This window comes from Terrapene carolina, unplaced genomic scaffold, assembly GCF_002925995.2.
Source record: "Terrapene carolina triunguis isolate 2854851 unplaced genomic scaffold, T_m_triunguis-2.0 Scaffold25, whole genome shotgun sequence".
NCBI lineage: Eukaryota > Metazoa > Chordata > Testudines > Emydidae > Terrapene > Terrapene triunguis.
In genome coordinates this window covers 3,247,388-3,264,724 of record NW_020664376.1, presented here as the reverse complement: position 1 = coordinate 3,264,724, position 17,337 = coordinate 3,247,388, and the positions used below count along the sequence as shown (strand labels likewise).

Genomic DNA, 17,337 nt, shown 5'->3' with positions numbered 1-17,337 from the left:
TAAAGTGAATTACTGTCAAGAGAAACACAACCTTTAGCCGGAGCAAAGTATGGGGGCACATCTAGAGGTCAGTGAGTTTGGCAGCATTTGTGATACTTGCTTCTACCCTGCAGAGAGGGTTTACAAGCATCACTGGAGTTCTAAACTTTCTGCAGAACAGGATCCCCATTTAGTAGTCACTTAGACCACAATCCAACAGAGAACTTAAACATGTGCTTTAAATTTAAAGTGTGTGAATACTCCCACTGGAGTCAATGGAACTAGTCATGTGCTTAAAGTTTTAAGCACATGCTTAAGTTTTTGCTGATCAGGGTCATATTGCAGGTGCAACAGGAATGCAGTTTTAGTGTCTGCATTAATCTTTTACAGCATGTTACAGAGCAATGCAAGGACTCCTTTAATACCTGGTCCAGCAGCACAAAATTGACATTTTTAACAATGCCTTACACAAAAGCAGGTAAAAAGGAAGCAGCTTCTGGAGTTATGCAAAGATTAACAGCTCCATACTCTCCCAGATGTTAACCTGTAATAAAGCATACTGATTTCTACACAACCTTGACTATCCCTTTAAAATCGCAGGCCAATTCACTACTGAAAACTACTCTTTTCTTTTTCACTGCATTTCTTCCTAATGTAGGTCCTGCACCATTTTCTGAAACCCTCTGATGCCTAGGTTTGCACCGATACACTGGATTATGTAAAGGTTGAGTTACCCCTTAGGTGTTTATAATCACCTTTGTACTGAACTGTGAGAAATAATATTTTTTTTGTTTCTATTGTGACAATCTCTACCAAAGTCCTTACTTTGGCTTTCTCTCTCTGAGCTGCTTCTCCTTAATCTGACTTGTTCTTTATTCTCATCACTTTCAGCTTCAGAGTCACTTAGCTCCAAATCAGGGCAATACCCATCATTATCCTGGTATGGAGCTCCTCCTCTCTGGAATTCAAGAGTCTGTTTGCTCCACAAACGTTCTTTTGTAGAAAGCCTCCTTGTTGGCTTTTCACAGCACCTCAGATCTTCTGTGGTCCTCACCAAACTGTTGGTAGCCTCTTTAAAGGACCTGCTAAAATGTTCTATTGTAGATTTTCTAAAATTGCTTTGACTAGCCAAATGAGCAGTGAGCACAGATTCTTGTTCATATGGTGTCTGGCTGGACCTGTCTCTCTGAGTTACATCTCCAGCCCTGCCCATTAAACCATTGGATTTTGTAAGTCTTGAGTTCTCTTGCTGCATTTTTCCATTCCCAATGGAAGACTGTCCATGCAATGCAGCTTGAAGTGCTAATGGTTTACCAGATGACTGCCCACGATGAAACTCTGGTGACTGTGCAGGTCCAGAATCTTTTCTTTCATTCCTACTCTTGCCAATCCCTACCAATAACCCATTACTTCGGTTGTCATGCTGATACCTAGAGTATGATTTTGCTTTAATTTCAAATGACTCCTTTGACATCTGCACATTCCTTTTATTGTAAACTGTGGTGTTGTCTGGAGAAAGGGGTCTGTTGCCAGTTTTCAGCGAGTTATTTTTGCAGTCACCCAGCGCTGACTTGGGCATTTTTAATTTCAAGGTGATTCTGGGAGGTGGGTAGAACAGTGTGTTCTCTAGTGCACTTGTCAGAGAATGGCCTGAGAGAGAGAAAACAGAAAAGCTGTATTTAAAAGGTGGTAAGACTTTCATTAAACTTAGTTAATAGTTTTCCTGCCTATGCACACATTAAGGGGCATTTTCAATTAGTCTAACAATTACTACTGAGATGCATGTAGGATGTTAAGGAGAAGCCATTAATTAAAAATTAAATTGTTCCAAAGCACCAAACAGAATTTATGTAAGCATTTTAATATTTCTATTCTGTAAGGACAATTTTTTCTTCAAATTTATAGTTTAAAGCTATGTATTCTTTAAAACATTTTTCACCCAATATATTACAGACTATATTATATAAATACACAGACCCTGTATTCAGTTAAAAATAATCAAACAGAGTACATAGTCTTCCTTATTCCAGAAGCTTCAATCATTGTTTCATGACATTCACTAGAAAAATAAAGCACAAAGTTGTTTTTGGAACATTAGCATTCCAAGGCAGCTACTATCCATTTTTAACTTCATAAAACATTATGTGGGGTGGACAAAAATGACAAATCTCAAACTGAGAAACTTGTTTGAAACATTCATGACATATGAAAGGAGACATGAGAATAGTGTGAATTTTTGTCAATCATTCTCTCCATCTCTGTCTGAAGGAAATAATTAACAAGTTAGCAATTTTCCTTCAACTGGGGAGAGACCAATAACAGTGTGCAATATATAGCCACTGTGGGGAAAATGGGAGTATAGAACAGTAACCCACAGTAACCACAACCTACCTGATGCAGATACCAGTAATACAGCTGTGGTGCCTAGATGCTACAGTGATTGGTATCTCATCTGTATATGGCAACCCATAAATATCTAGGATAGGATGGAATACCAAAGTATGACTCTGGAGAAGATGAAAATGCTGTGCATGTGCTGCTAATTAAGAAAGCTGGCAAGGAGAGTGCATACTCAGAAGAACTCACTAAAAAAAACAGGTTTACAGTGTTTAAAATGCCAACAGTGACATAGGCCAGACATACCCAGAGTCAGAATCTTTAGCAGATACAATTACTGTTATTTTGTATGTATAGATTACCTGCAGCAATTTCCTGATTAATGAGCTGGACTTGCAAATTGAAGACTTGTTCGTGTACTTTACTGTGCGACAGTTTCAGTTTCTCTCTTCTGCTCACCATGTAGCAGAGATTCCTTACCTACAGTAAAAAAACTCAGAGATTTTAGAATTTTCTCTTTTTTTAAAAAGTGGTCAAGAATATTACATTAACATTTGAATTCTTGAACAAAGCATCTTCACACACGTAAAGCCCTATAATAGAAAAGCTCCATGGTGAATTTTATAGAATCATATGCAACTATAAGCCAAGTATTTTTAATTGCAAAGATTTAAAAAGAAAAAAAAATCATTAAAGAAGATGCTAAAAGCGATCTGCAAATCAGTTGGTCAAATTCCCATCTATATTAGCAACAAGTGAACAAATAAGCAGGTTAAAAAGAAGAGCCATCAAGCAGATTTTAGAACTCCCATTTTTCTCTCTTAAATCCCACACCACATAGTCCATTCGGATCACCAGCTGCTACTCTGGTACATTACTCCAGCTGGTACAGCACTTGTGTGGGATCGGCCTGCAGGAAGGCTGATCAGTACTTTCATTTTTAAATACAGCCATATTGTGTTTTTCTGAAGTTACTGCAATTTTATAAAGTAATACATTGTACAAAAACATACAATAGTTTGTTTTTCTTAACAGCACACTTACCATGTTAGGAAACCATACTGACATGGGGATTTCATGAATCTTACTTAAGATTCAAGTTAAGGATGAGCCCTGAGTCAGTCTGGCTATTAGGCCTCTTAGCTCTCATATTGCTGAAATTTGACAGAGGACTTACAGGTCACCTTTAAAATGATGCTCTCAGTTCCCACCCAATTTTGAAAGGCTTTCGGAATTAGTCCTTTTGGATAATCACTTTAATAGTGGGGTTTTTTGGGGGGGAGTGGGAGTGGGGGGATTTAAGACTATTCCAGGGGTTATAGCCCTCTGCTTTCACTCACTCATTTACGTTAATAGCAACATTTCCACCCACTATAATGGTAGCAGAACCAGGTGCTAAATCTCTTGATAAAGTGTCAGAAATGTTGTGGACACAGACAGCTTATGTTCTGTTGAACAATATTTGCTGAGTGTTCCCCCTGGCACACTATTAGACCTGTTCAAAAAAAGAATTTGTCCTATAAGAAACCCCAACATTTGTTTTAATCCCAAAATGAGACAAAAAGTTGAAATATTCCACAAAAAATTGTCAATAAGTTCAGAAAATTGTTCTCATTTCAGACATTTCAAAATGTCACCACATTCAAAAAATTCATTGTGAAGAGTTTTCCTGTAAAAAAATAAAATTGTAAACTTGTGCTGAAATCAACACCACAGTTGTTTCTGGTGGAAGTTTACACATTAGTTCTCGGACTCCAACGTCAAGGGACTTTTCAGACAAAGTTGGACGTAATATACTTCTGATTTCATCAGAATAAAGTTGAAAAAAGCATTACAAGAAATTTTAAGCATAGCATTTAAGGCAAGAACTTCGCTCACCTACAGGTATGTAGTCAAAAAATCTTTACCATCCACTCTTACCCTTTCTAGATCCTGCCTCAAGTGCATGAACATCCTCATGCGGGTATGAATGCTGTCTTCCTTTGGCTGCACCAACCCGTTTTCTTCATCCTCCTTGGGAGGAAACAATGGTTTGTTAAGGTTACTTTTCCGCTTTAATTTCCAGTAATTATAAATGAAGTCCACAGCAATTTTAGGAAGGCCCAGTTCTGCTGCAACGTCTTCCACTTTAACTAATGAGTAGAACTCCTCCTCCAGCTCTCTCAGTTTCTGAGCACGCAAACTAGTTTTCTCACTCTCTGTTTGCTTCTGGTCTGCCATGCTCTTGGGGTTCTCATCAACGTCAGGCACCGAATTCTGCTTGTTTTTGCTATGCTTTAGGCAGTACGACTTGAACTTGACCTCATCCCCATCGTCCAAAATGGCCTTCATCTCTAGGCTATGCTCAAAGGCACAGGTGACATGAAAGGCAGTGATGCAGCTTTTCACAGAGCACTATGAGTGAAACACTAGAGTCAGCCAATAGTAGCAACGAAAGGAGAAAAAGGACCAAGGAATGCTTAAGTTACATAAAACCCACCCCTTTAAATACACTTTTCCATGTTATACTTAAAAATTTAATGAGCCTTAGGTACTCCTCAGCTGAGAAACTGAAGACTAAGTTTCATCCCAAAGCAAGTCAATTCTTCCACATTAAAATCCCATAAATAATAAGTGTGTGTTATAATAGAAACTGCAATTTAATCTTAAGTAGGGAAATTCAAACTTATAAATATTTAGTACATCTTAGAACTGAGTAGATGACAAAACCAAATCTGAGCGGAACTAGGTTATCTGGCTAACAGTTCCAGTATTTTCTACCTCTGATTTCACAGAACCTATAATTACTTCCTGTTTCAAAAGGAATGTAAGTTTAGAACTTTTCTTCTTCTGCGAGTAAGATGTTAAATTGAAGACACTGCTGTCCATCTCTGGCAATTGTCCACTTGGTAGTTAAACATCCCATAGCTTTATTCAAAGGCAGTTCTTTGTCTTGACCAGGACACTAGCTCAAGAGTTCCCCCCGCTTTTTTTTTTTTTTTCCCTTCCCTTTCCTTTTTCTTTTCCTGAGCCCACTTCAGAGATTCAGGTCCATGCACACACTCCTCTTTCTAAGAGATAGGGCAGGAGGGTGTGCCTGGTACCCAGGAGTCCAAGGGCAGGAGGTGCCTTTCTTGCTCCTCCCCACACAAGGCAATTGAACAGGGCAACGCTGAAGGGCTAGGGTCAGCCAGGGAGTGGAAGGTTGCATCTGGTGAGTGCTGATCCAGCCCCCTCCTGACCCTGTGAGTCCTTCAATGTGGCCCCATACACTTCTCTGCACAGGCTCTGTATGGCAGGGGAAGCAGACAGGGCTCTGTGTCCCCAGGCCACACTGAAGGACTGATGGGTTCAGGAGGGGGCAGGGTTAGTACTCCCCAGCTACACCCTTCTGGTCCCCTGCCAGCCTCCTCGGCAGAGTAGGGTAACTGCCGGTTTGTGGCTGCTGCAGCAGTGAAAGAGCAAGATGGACAGGGAGACTAATCCCAGTAGCTGAGAAAGCCCGCACAGAGCTCTGTCCCCTTCTTCTGCCAGACAGAGCCCCCTGCTGATCTCAGCCCAGTCAAGTCCACATGCTCCCACCCCCTGATAATCTCATCACTCCCCCTCACACACACTTTGAAAATCTCCGCTCTAGCTCAAAAGTTTCCTAATGTCCAAGACTGTTTAATGAGCTGTTGCTAAGAGCATGGCAGCTGCCATGTTTGCAAACAGTCACTACCATTATGGAGCATTAGGAATGTGAAAAATGCTATTTAAATCCAAATTCTATTTTTCATGCTCAGATAGACAGAAGTCATTGCAGAACTGGTACATACCTGAATGCAAGCACCAGTTTTAAGTTTGCATAAGCTACAGACTAAAGCCCATCGACTTGGCGGAATGTGAGACACTTTTGTGATTGGTTCCATCCTTTCTGGGCAAGCAATGCTAACCTGCAAACAACAATAGTGCAGGAAGCATTTATCAGGACAATTTAAAAAAAAAAAATTCTACCTTTCAGTACATTAGTAAGAAAATAAATACCTCCAGTAAAATCAAACTACATTGCTACAGCATCTGGTAAACTGGCAAAGAAACGTGAGAAGCAGTTGATTGCTTCTCATAGTTGAAAGCAGGGACTTGAAGAAGTTTAGAGCTTGGGACCCTGCAGAGTCCAGCAGGTAGGAATGCACACAGAGCTTAGCCTATGGTTCAATATTAATCTCGATCCATCTTTCCACCACCACAATTTTTGGGTCATTCCCATCTCATTACAATTATGTAAATCTATATTCCTTCACATTACTGAAATTCCTGATTTATAATCCATCTCCTTACATAGGATTTCTGACTGTATATAGCCCATTTTATAAATGCTCTAATTTTCCTCTTTCATTAAGAGATTTAGGATACTTTGAAAGATGCTACTTTGAAAGATAAAACATTGTTACACTCTGGCTGAATTTGTAAGGCTACTTTAGCAATGATTAAATTCTTTTAAACCAAGATAATATAGAAATTCTCAGAAAATTACATTAACAGGAAATTAAAAATTACTGTCTAGTGATCTGAAAACACACTTTGCACACACTGCATTAATTTCAAGATGTTCTCATTTCAGAACAATCACTATGTCACTATGCAACTTTGTGAAACCAGGTAAAGTACACAGAAACTGTTAAAGATATTAAACAGAGAACAGAGAAATTCAAATCACTCAACGAAAACTGTTGCTCTGTAGCTATACATTACACTGAGGATGCACGTGCTATTTTATCAGGAAATAAGTCAAGTGTGTAAGTAAACGGGAAGGAAAACTAAATAAGTAATTGTCCATAAATTGTAGTGGCATCTCATGAACTAATGGCTTGCAACAGTAATGCTTCCATGTAAGTCAGTCAGATGCTTGTAACATGGCTAAAACGTGCTTACTACAATAAAAGGAAGGAAAAGAATGCTCTTCTTAGCTGTACATGACTTGGACGGTCCAATTTTTATAAATCATGCAAACCTCATCAGAATAACATCTAGTATTAAGTTATTATCTCCTTAACTCAACATTAAGATGGGGCACGGTAAGCGTTAAGGATAATGATGAGAAAAAGAATGTGTTAAAAAGGTACATAAATTAGTTTTACCTCTGGAATCCAGAGGGCACAGCTCACATGTGCCCACTTGGTCCCTGTCCTAGTAGCTTTCATGGCACCTCCTCTCTTTGGACACAGGAGACACTGAGGATGTATTCCCAGAACACAAGTGCGACACAACCAACTGCCTTCGGGAACCTTTAAGATTCCATAACATGCCTTGGGACAAAGGAAAATTCTCTCTGCTTCAGCGTATAGGTGAGACAATATCAGAGGCTTACATCAATGACTATTATATTTTTAAAAAATTACACTCTACAAATCTTACCCAAACTCAACACTTTCTCTTGGATGTAATTAGTACCTCCTTATCAAATACACACAGATCAAAATAGACACAAATTAAATGTTAATTGTAATGGAGTGGGTGGCTTTCAGAGGCAAAGAGAGCAGTTGGGTACCCAACTACCATTGAAAGTCAATAAAAGGTGGGCACTAACTGTCCTTTGATAATCTCTCCATAAAAAGCTACGATTACAGTTAAAACAAAGTCAGGGGATGCAAAAGTTATGGTTCCTACAACAAATTTTCTCCTTTTCTTTGTAAAATTTATGTTAAAATATACACAACATGTAAAACATGGTGCTGAAGGATGCTTACTTTTTCCATTTGTCTTTCTACAATGGTAGCTCTGGATATTTAATTAAAATTGATTTTAAAAAATTACATGAAAAAAATAGCAATTTCCTGTGATTAATAATACCATTTACAGTGGTTCCAGGTATATGTTTTGAAGGTCACTGAGGGTTCCCCCCATCTTCGCACCTTTGCTACAACTGTTTGGCTGGAGACTGTTTTCTGTCAGGTTGGATTACTACAACAGTGCATAACTATGTTGGTTGTATCCTGCCAGCTGAAATAGCTTTTTTTCCTAAATGGAAGTTTAGAATTTTTAAAGTATTGCAGAGTGCAGCAAAAATTGTGGAAACATCCTAGAATCTTCTCTGTGTCCACCATTTCCAGCTCTGAGGAATGCATGCTTTGCAAAGTTTGAGAAATGGAAATAGATATCCTGATACTCATTTTTAATATATATGTGCTGAAAGTCTCAAACTACTAGTTTCCACAAATGTCTGATTCCACGTGGCTACTCTAAGGCCCTGTTTATTAATAGATGTTTGTCAGAAGTTTTCTGCCATTCCTGCTTCAGGGTTAGCAATGTCGAAAGCCCTACTTTTAGATGGGCCAAGCTGCAGCCACGCTTTTAAAACTCGATTTATTTGAGATGCTCTGAGCAGCACTAGAGGACACAGAGCTTAAAGAACCAGAAGCCTGTCTACACTAGGGCCCGCAACACTACTGATAGATTTTTTGTTTTTAATTTAAGTCTCCCAAATGCCAACCAACCCTAAGGATTCTAGTGCCTCAAGGCACTCAATAGACTTCACAGAGTTAGTGTTTCTAGACTAAAGCAATACATATGTTGACATCTGAAATTATAATCACAGAAACATCTGAAAATTCAAAGTTCACACAGCAACTCAGCTCATCTCAGGAATATCACACATACACTTAGGCATTAGATAGAACATACAGTAACAAAATAATACCTGCAAGGATGCTGAGGTACAGTGGCTACAGAAAGTGAATTTTCCAATATGGACTATTAAAGTTGTAGTAGACATTTTCCCCTTAGATAAAATCCAGATTTTTTAAATATTCCCTTATGAGAAAGTCTATCCTTATTCTGAAAAAATGTATATTCTCATGCTGGCTTTTTGATTTCAAGATCTCAGTATGAAAATTAAGCATAAGAATACAAAGAGCAGCAAAATGAGGAAGACAAAATTCTTTTGAATCTGTCAGAATATTTATAATAAACACCAAAGTCAAATTAATCTCTCAACACTGTAAACTTTTTTTTTTTTTTTTTTTAATCTGAGTGGCAAGGTCGAAAGATGTAACAGTACTTAAAAAAAAAACCAATAGAGGGAGCTCTTGCCTAAGAAATGATTTAGCAAGTCAGCTTTTCATTTTATGTGATATTTTAAATTGGAATAGGAAAAGGTACAGAATGAGGCAACAAAAATTAGGGGTATGGAACAGCTTTCATATGAGAAGAGATTAAGAAGACTGGGACTGTTCAGCTTGGAAAAAAAGATAACTAAGGGAGGGGACATGAGAGAGGTCTATAAAATCATGACTGGTGTGGAAAAAGTAAATAAGAAGTGTTATTTACTCCTTATAACACAAGAAGTAGGGGTCACCCAATGGAATTAATAGGCAGGTTTAAAACAAACAAAAAGAATCATTGCTTCACACAACGCACAGTCAACCTGTGGAACTCTTTGCCAGAGGATGTTGTGAAGGCCAAGTCTGTAACAGGATTCAAAAAAGAACTAGGTAAATTCCTGGAGGTCCATCAATGGCTATTAGCCAGGATGGGCAGGGATGGTGTCCCTAGCCTCTATTTGCCAGAAGCTGGGAATGGGCAACAGGGGATGGATCACTTGATGATTACTTGTTCTGTTCATTCCCTCTGGGGCACCTGGCATTGGCCACTGTCGGAAGACAGAATACTGGGCTAGATGGACCTTTGGTCTGACCTAGGACAGCCATTCTTATGTTAAATTCACACTTCGATTTTTACTGCTACTACTACTCAGTTTACAACAGTTTTAGTAGCTTAAGTCCAATTTCAAATTCCTTTGATTCAGAAGTTAATGGCTTCATTTCCTACTCTAGGAAGCCTAAACTAAGTGCAGGTCTATACTTAAAAAGCTGATTGGCACAGCTGCAGAGCTTTAGTGAAGACGCTGCTACACCAATGGGAGAGCATCTCCCATCGGCATTGTTAAGCCACCTCTCCGAGAGGCGGTAGCTATATTTGCTGTAGATATAGCACTGTCTACACTGGGAGTTAGGTTGATATAACTGCATCACTCAGGGGTGTGGATTTTTCATATCCCTGAGCGATGCAGTTATACCAATGTAAGTGTGTAATGTAGACCTGGGGTAAGAAAAACTGACTTTTTGAAAAGTGGCTTCAGGTTTTTTTGTTAATGAAATAAACTAGAGAAACTTGGTTACATTTTTCTTTGTGCTATCTAGAGGGGTAAACTACAAAAGATGCTATATTACACCATTTGAGTCTGTGAATGTGGTGACTAACAAAGTCAATGCATTCACTCATCAGAGCTTTGCTAAATTAGAGGTACAAAAAAAGCCACCACCACTGGGGAATAATTTGATAACGGTTACTATGCTAATCCTGCTAACACTAATGTCCAGCACAACAAAAGCATGATTTTAAGAGGCCTATGTAAGTTATGTTCACTGAGTGTTCAGTTATAATTGTCACAAAATAAGAAAAGTCTTAGTCTAATTTCAAAAACATTTACAGCATCATCTTTTCCAAAGAAGGACTCTGTAGAAATCAGAACCCTGCAGTCTGTTCTACGAGTAGGAATCCCTGTATTTATGCGGTGCCCCACTGAACTCATCCAGTTTCAAGATCAAGTTAATGTTTGCAATGTCATAATAAGAAATATCCCTGGCTGACAGGCACCTGGAACAAGCTTGCTAACACTTCTGAAAAAAAGCAGTCCACTTACTTAGATGCCTAAATTTGGCTTAGATGCCCAGCTTCAGGCAGTCAGGTTCTGGCCCCAATTAACTGGCCAAACAAGGATGGAAAACCCCAGTCACTTCCTTAACGAAGGCTCTATAGTTCTTAGCATCTTTCTACCTTCAAAGCACCTTAAAATACTAATTCATCCTTACAATATACCTGTGACATTGGCAAGTATCATCCCCATTTTAAAGATGGGGAAAGAATTTGCGCTGGGCCACAGAGAAGTGCTTGCCAGAGCTGGAATTAGACCTGCATTCCCCCTGTCCTCAGACCACATCACTTCGATATTCACGGTGCTAGACAGCATAACCAACTATTTGTAGGAATACAAAAGTCCACCTTCAAGCAGTAGCAGTCTCCATGCCTAGAAGATCTTAAAAGCCCTCCAAATTGCTATTTAAAGCTAGTTCAAATTACACACCCACCAACAAAAACAATTTCAACATCTCTTCGGACACAAACCTGATGGACACAAACATTACACTTGTCACAAAACACCATATCATTCCCATCTTCACTGTCAGGGGACCGGCACACGTCACAGATCACATTTTCATCGTATTCTATGCCCAGCCCTTCCTCAGTCTCAATAGCATGGTTCATATTCTCATGACATTGCCGTTCCAGGACTTCTACTGTCTTCTCCATTGTGTTCTCATCAAGGGGCCCACATCCTGCAAGAGGGGAAGGGATTAGAATGCATATACAAACTATGAGTAAAGATAAGACACAGGAAAACACAAAAGAGAAATACACTTCTATCAACTAATAAAGGAAACAGAAACCACTTTTTCATCTTTATGTAAATCCCGACGCAAAACGTTTATTTACAAAATGTTTATTCTCCACTAGTTACATTTGGTTTAATAAAGTTCACTGGCTAACTTCAAAACTATAACAAAATAATAAACAAACCAAGTCTTGGAGTAAAAAGCTAAACTACAGTAACTTTTCTTCAAGACCACAACTTAAGCAAATAAATCAACATGTGGAAGAGAAACCGCAACAATGCCATGTCGTACAATGTGCTTTTCAAAAAGTCATTTACTCCCAAGAGTAATTTTCTATCAAAGAAAGTTTATATCTTGCTATAAAATCCCACAAAATATTCCAAAACCAACACATCTAGTATACTGCCAGAGTGATTAGCATGATGGCAGGGAAAAAATCATTTTTAATAAAATGATAATAAATAAGCTATCAAGCAGTTATGAACAAATCTGGGTTTTGTCCATATCACCCTGTCTTCATTCACATTCTTCCTTAAAAAACACACACTTAGTCCATTCAGATTAATGTAAATCCACTGTAAGAGAAGCCTGTTTTAAAAGGATCTGCCACGCTAAAATCAGATTGTCACAACATCCTGAGTATTGTGTATTTAGAATGCAAGCTCCAGGAGGCAGAGACTGTGTCTTCCTCAAAGTCAAACTATAAGTCCACATTTTGTAGCGATACTGTGCATATTTATAAGGAATGAAAATACAAGCTTTTTTCTTATACACAAGGGGAATTTCAAGTTTTAGGGACTTAAAAAATGGCTTCTAACCCACTTGATATTTGTTTTGAGTCTGCAAAAGCTGCATGTAATCATGAAGGATATGAAGAAAAAAGTTCTTAGCCACAATTTGTAAATCTTTCAAATTAAGCTAATGTAGCAAATGACTGCTGTAAACGCTTTCTTGACAGAATGTCAGCATTCTAAAGTTATTTTTCCCTAACATTTTTCTTCTAAACTCATCTCTACAAATACCCAAGACCACTTATTGAATTCCCAACTCAATTTTTAATAATTAAATTGCATTGTACAATTACCCATTTCTGTAAGCTCCTCATTTAATTCTTGAAGCCAAAAGATATCCATGTCATCCAAGTCATAGCGACACACAGATTCTGCCAGTTCTAGAATATTGATGTAACCAGGTTCTGTGGGCTCTTGGCTGGAACAATGGATGTACTTCCTAGGTCGTGTATACAGTACTTCCTTCACCTTTTCTGCTACAACCCTAAATGTAAAATTAAGAGAAATGGCATGGTTAGCTTTAATTCTTTGGTTAGGGCCCATTCCTGCAAGATGTTAAGTGTCTGGTATCAGGTGCAAAATGCCCTCCGTTTCCATTGACTTCCAATGGCCCAATGACTGACAAGAGCACCAGGGTGGTGTTTTTGCAATGAAAAAGTCTGCTCAGGAACTCTGTTAAGGTCGCTAGCTGACAAGTGGAGTTTTGGTTTCTACTGAGCCCTCACTGAGTGAACTAGAGGATTGGTTATCAGAAAGCCTTTAGATCGCACCGTAGGTGGTAAGAAAGAGAAGATTGATGACAAGAAACTAAACTAGACGGAAGTGTGACAACTCTACTCATCCTGAGGAACTGAGCAGACAGATGGATTAAATTTAACTAAGTAGTAAAACCATGCATAATACAGAACAAGAAATGTTTCTTACTGATGGTTTCTGAATTAACTGATTTTCATAGTACTTCAGTAAAGAGATTATATTCAGCTAAAGAGTTAAAACAAAACAGAAATAGGATGCTCAATTGTGCTGCATTAAAATGAAATTATGGTCAAAAACCTAAATTTAGGCACCTAAAAATAGGATTTTCGAAAGTGCTTAAGTGACTTGAGAACACAAGTCCTACTGACTTCAGTGGAACTTGTGCTCTGAAATTACTTAACCTTTTTTGAAAATCTCACCTATGGGTGCTTAAAACAATGAAAATTTTGAACTATGTCAAAATTCACTTTTATTTGCATATCTACATCTCAAATATTACATTCCACTTGGAATGAGCAGTTGGAATGAGCAGTTGAACCAACTGATTGCATACTGTATTACTGTACTACAAAAATATATTGAGTAAGATCTTATGCAAGCTTGTAATGTTCTGAACGTGATGGTCATTAGGAGAGATGTATACAAACTATGGTTATGAATCTATGTATTTATGTATACCAAAACTGTGTTCAATCTATACTACAACTTCAGCTACACTTCACAGCAGGGCAGTGAGCAGTCAAGCAAGGAGGGCCCCTCCCAAGCCAGTGTTTACTTGAATCCTGTTTCATAAACCAGTCCACTGTCCAGCCCAGGAAAAGACAACTGATGTACCATTAGACTTCATGAGAAGACACTGAGACATCCCACCCCCGGGATACCAAGTCAAGAGGGGATTCCCCCACCCTGAATAACCATTGTGACAGACCCAGACCAGTGGGGTACAGGAGTCTGGTAGAGGGCAAATATACTGGTCACTGGATGAGTAGTTTTCTGTTCCCTGAGTGACCAGAGAAGGGGCTGCACTAGAGTAATCAGGAACCTGCTAGAACCAGTTAAGGCAGACAGGCTAATTAGGACACCTGGAGCCAATTAAGAAGAAGCTGCTAGAATCAATTAAGGCAGGCTAATCAAGGCACCTGGGTTTTAAAAGGAGCTCACTTCAGTTTGTGGTGCGAGTGTGAGGAGCTGGGAGCAAGAGGCGCAAGGAGCTGAGAGTGAGAGGGTGTGCTGCTGGAGGACTGAGGAGCACAAGCGTTATCAGACACCAGGAGGAAGGTCCTGTGGTGAGAATAAGGAAGGTGTTTGGAGGAGGCCATGGGGAAGTAGCCCAGGGAGTTGTAGCTGTCATGCAGCTGTTACAGGAGGCACTATAGACAGCTGCAGTCCACAGGGCCCTGGGCTGGAACCCGGAGTAGAGGGCGGGCCCGGGTTCCCCCCAAACCTCCCAATTGACCTGGACTGTGGGTTCTTCCAGAGGGGAAGGTCTCTGGGCTGTTCACCAACCCACATGGTGAATCTCTGCAGCAAGAATATCCTCCAATAAGCGCAGGACCCACCAAGATAGAGGAGGAACTTTGTCACACCATGCATAAGGCTACGAGTTGTCACAGAGGTCACAGATTCCATGATTATTTGTGACCTCTGTGACTTCAGGACTCCGGTTGTCCACCTCCCTGGGTCGGGGGGCTGCGGCTTCCATTAATTCTTGTTTATTGCCCATGACCTGTCCATGACTTTTCCTAAAAATAACCAGACAAAATCTTAACCTGAACCATGAAGTCACTGTTGTCAAAGAGAGAGAAAAAGAAAAAGCCTTTTAAAAGCAGGCTTGGGATTGAGTTTTTAATCCAGAAACTGAGGGATAGTCTAAGCGGGAGGCTGTCCATGAATGCTGGATCTCCCCCTATAGCTGGGGGTACGCTGGAAAGCTGTTAAAAGGTGGTAAGTAACTTGTATTGTTTTATCTAAAAGGGAAGAGTAAAGCCTGAGGTTGCGTCTATGTTCACTTTCCTTTACTATTTTATCCTTGAATCGGTGTTTTTTCTATTAAATAAACTGTTGGTTTATTTATACCTCAAGTAGGTGTCTGTTGTGCAACCTATATGGAGTGTGTATGTCAAATAAAGCTGGTATCTGGGAGGGGGGTCTAGTTTCATGCCTTCAGGGGTGACAAACCAGAGGGGGACCAGTCTGATTGTCTGGTACTTGAGTTTTTAAGGAGAATGGATTTGGGGAGACTTGAGACTGCAAGGGCTGTTGGTATCACCTTGCAAGGATAACTAGGCTGAGAGAGCAGGGTGAGACTTTCTGCTTGTTGGCTGGCTACTGGTGTCGGAGATCTGAACCAGAGATACTGCATAAAAGACCCAAGGTTACAGGGCAGATGGTGACAGAACCCCTTACTGGTCTGGGTGATCCCCAAAGTATCAGTCATCACATTTCAAAAAGGGAAAGTGGCTAGAGGTCTTCTTGGAGGGGCTCACAAATGATTAGCAACTCTGAAGACTGTAATTATTTAAGTCCAAGTCAAAGATGCTCTGCTAGTGCACAGAGGTCCACCAATGCAAAACTAATTGCAGGATCAAGAGCATTAGACTGGAAAATAGAAGGAAAATGTACACTGAAGTGGTAGAGAGTTTAGGAGAATGAATAGCGCGCGCGCACACACACACACACACACACACACACACACACACTTTGACTGTAATATATTTATTTTACAGTGAAAGTTCCCACCCGCTTGTGTCAGGGCAGAAACAGGTTACTGGAGATGGCTAGGAAGGATGCTCATGCCCCCCAAAAATGATTCTGGGAGGTTCTTACCTTCCTCTGAAGCTTTGACAGATATCAGTCACTGCTGGAGACTAGATCCCATCTGAGGTGGATTAAGTGTTTGCTGCATTATTACAATTTATGTTGTCCTGTTTTTATGGGTAGATTTATGTAATATAACCAATGCAAAAGAATACTGTTTTCTATTTGGAATTGTATTTGATTGGTCACAATAAGTTAGATGACCGTTTTATGCAGTGCGCCAAACGCTCAAAGAAAGCATTTTTCTTTTTGTTTTTCAGTTTGATCCTAGTTATGAGTAGTGCATGTTTGCTTTCTGCCTTCAGTTCATATCTGCCTATTCTCTCCCAGCCCCAAGTACCACTGACATCTCCAAATAGGTAATACACCTCTACCCCGATAGAACGCTGTCCTCAGGAGCCAAAAAAAATCTTACCGCGTTATAGGTGAAACCGCGTTATATCGAACTTGCTTTGATCTGCCAGAGCGCGCAGCCCCGCCCCCCTGGAGCGCTGCTTTACCGCGTTATATCCGAATTCGTGTTATATCGGGTCGCGTCATATCAGGGTAGAGGTGTATTTTAATTTTAAAAGATTTTTGGACTTGGGAGGCAGGTTTAAGTATACTAAGCAAGCAAGCAAGCAAGCGTTAGCTGCAATTAGATTGTAAATCCTTGAGACTCATTTTATGTTTTGTCCAGTACCAAAACACATTCAATGTTTAAGACTAATTACCTAAGAGAAGGCTGTGGAATCGTGTCGGGACTGGCTGGGACCTGAACACCCTTTTCCCATTCTTGTTTCCATGTATCGGCAAAGAGGTAATATTCATCAGGGTTAACATGGTGAGAGTCTGGGAGTTTCATGGCACTAATGAGGTCCTTCCGGAACACCTGCAAAGAAAACCCAGATATCCTATTTGAGAGAAGGCAGGTGTATTAAATGGAGTCTTAATCATTCTCCCTTCCCCTAACACAATAACCAACCTGTTAACACATTTAATGTGGTCTATTTGTCACGTAGTCTTAGTCTTTCTAAATTGTAATTTTTCAACTCACTGCCCCACACACCCCTTGTTCACTGTCTTGCAGCAGAAGCTACGTGTCCTTCCCTACTCCTGCTCCCTCCCTCCCCTCACACAAGAGCCTTTCTGCCTCCTGAGGCCTCCCCAATCCCACTGAGCACCAGGAAATCCCACCCTCACCAGACTGGGAGCCTCACATTGCTAGTCCATACCCTCCGAGACATTAGAATCATAGAATATCA

The 17,337-nt window shown here is 39.9% G+C and overlaps 1 protein-coding gene across 1 annotated transcript in view; it reads right to left on the bottom strand.

Moving 5' to 3' along the window:
* Positions 1-537: 537 nt before the first annotated feature.
* Positions 538-17,337, bottom strand: part of LOC113406310 (protein Jade-3-like) — a 70,728-nt gene continuing 53,928 nt past the window's right edge. The window contains exons 4-11 of the mRNA XM_026650458.2: positions 16,807-16,964; positions 12,814-13,004; positions 11,461-11,672; positions 7,416-7,583; positions 6,114-6,230; positions 4,237-4,710; positions 2,679-2,796; positions 538-1,629 (exon numbers count right to left, since the gene is read on the bottom strand). Coding sequence (XP_026506243.1) covers positions 731-1,629; positions 2,679-2,796; positions 4,237-4,710; positions 6,114-6,230; positions 7,416-7,583; positions 11,461-11,672; positions 12,814-13,004; positions 16,807-16,964 — 2,337 coding nt within the window. The 3' untranslated portion in view covers positions 538-730. The remainder of the gene's footprint in view (positions 1,630-2,678; positions 2,797-4,236; positions 4,711-6,113; positions 6,231-7,415; positions 7,584-11,460; positions 11,673-12,813; positions 13,005-16,806; positions 16,965-17,337) is intronic.